The sequence below is a fragment of the Pinus tabuliformis genome, chromosome 3_1 (genome assembly GCF_031772625.1).
Source record: "Pinus tabuliformis cultivar Carrire ecotype Pingquan chromosome 3_1, CPIR1, whole genome shotgun sequence".
NCBI lineage: Eukaryota > Viridiplantae > Streptophyta > Pinopsida > Pinales > Pinaceae > Pinus > Pinus tabuliformis.
In genome coordinates, this window is record NC_142301.1 from 865,908,933 (window position 1) to 865,910,754 (window position 1,822).

A 1,822-nucleotide genomic window follows, 5' to 3' on the forward strand; every position below is an offset into this window, starting at 1 on the left:
ATATGAAATCCTTTGGGCTTTCATCATCTCTATCCTCAACTAAGGATTGGTTGGGCTCACTTTTAGAGGAGCTCTCATCTTGAGCATAGAAACCTTTCTTCTTAGCCTTCTTTCTGTCCTATTGAGCCTTCTTAAAATTTTCTTTTGGATCATAATCCTTTTTCTTCTTTTCAGGATATTTTAATGGATAATGACCAACTTGGTCACAATTAAAACATTTAAAGGGAAAATTACCTTTAGGCTTGCCTAATCCTCACTTGAGCATCCTCAACTTCTTCTTCATTTGATTCATAGCATGTATCATCATGCTCATCCTTGCACTTATTTTCTTCTCTGAAGTTTGATTCTTTGGTTGCAAACTTTCATTTAGAACTCCTCATCTCATAGGCAGTGAGTATTCCAAGGAGTTGATCTAGAGCATCTCATAGCACTGATTATTTCCATGGAGTTGATCTAGAGCATCTCATAGGCACTACATATTTCAAGGAGTTAATCTAGAGAATCTCATAGGTAGTGAGTATTCCAGGGAGCTGATCTAGAGTGAGAGTTTTTAGATTTTCCATTTTGTCAATGGCTGACACTTTAGGGCTTAATCTCTCAAGAAGAGATCTCAACACGTTTTGAACTACCACATCTTCATCTAGCTTCTCCTCAAGCCCTCTTATGGTGTTCACAGCTTCATCAACTCTTTGAAAATAATTTGCAATATCTTCATCCTCATGCAAGCTCAATGATTCAACTTTTATCCTAAGACCTTGGAGCTTAGCTTTCTTTACCTTGTTGTCCCCTTCATAGCAGTTTCTCATCTTGTCCCAAATTGCTTCAGCAGATTTGCAATCCATCACCTTGACAAGTTCTGATTCATGTAGGCCAACAAGCAGGGCATGCGTTTCTTTAGCATTGTATGTGAACTCCAACTTCTGATATTTGTTTACCAATGTTGGGGGTCTTTGATATTATTCTTCCACAACATCCCATACATCAGCTCCAAGTGATTGAATATAGGTCATAATCCTCACTTTCCAGAACACGTAATTTGTTCCATTGAACATAGGTTCCTTTTTGGTAAATTCTCCTTCCTGGTTCACCATGGTCCTTGATCTTTCTTCCAACTATTAGACCAATCAAAAGTAACCTGGCTCTAATACCAATTGTTGGAAACCTGGATAATACTAAAAGTGCGGGTGTGAATCAGTATTGTAGGAATTTTACCAATTTAAATTTCCACTTTCCTTTTTCACACCATTAAATACTTCAACAATAAATTTATATTAATGTCAACAATCACAAGGGAACACACAAGAAGAAGTAACCTTCAAAACAACTCTTCAATTCATTCATAGGGAGAGCTACAATTTGCAATTACAAAGTAATGGCTATAACCAACAAGAAGCTAAAAATTCCTAGTTTATCAGTTGCAACTGAATGGAGCTACAACCCCAACTGTTCTCCAACACCCACTAGAAGGAGAACCAACCCCTAATCAACAAGCTATAACTTGCTAGACACTCACTGTTTCAATCATTCATCCATTTTCAAACTCAAAAACATGAATTCCTTCTCTTCTTACATAACAATTGAATCTCTAAAGCACCAACACCTTCAACTATCCTTGATCATTAACAATGTCATACCAAAACCTCGCTGTAATAGAAGCTTTATCTAAAAAAACTCGTATTTCATTATGCTTGATTAGGCCTTCTTTTACAATTTCTTTGATTGCTTGCATGCTTCTTTATTTTTACCTTTATCATATTTAGTTTAGTCATTTTTACTTGTTCACCAAGTTCTCTCATCTTATCAACCACTTTCTGCAACTTAA

General features: G+C 36.2%; 1 protein-coding gene across 1 annotated transcript; it reads right to left on the minus strand.

Annotated features, from left to right (window-relative positions):
• Positions 1-494: 494 nt before the first annotated feature.
• LOC149190329 (uncharacterized) lies at positions 495-842 on the minus strand. Its single transcript, XM_089410482.1, has one exon. It carries the CDS (start codon positions 840-842, stop codon positions 495-497), a length of 348 nt encoding a protein of 115 aa, XP_089266608.1.
• Positions 843-1,822: the final 980 nt, after the last annotated feature.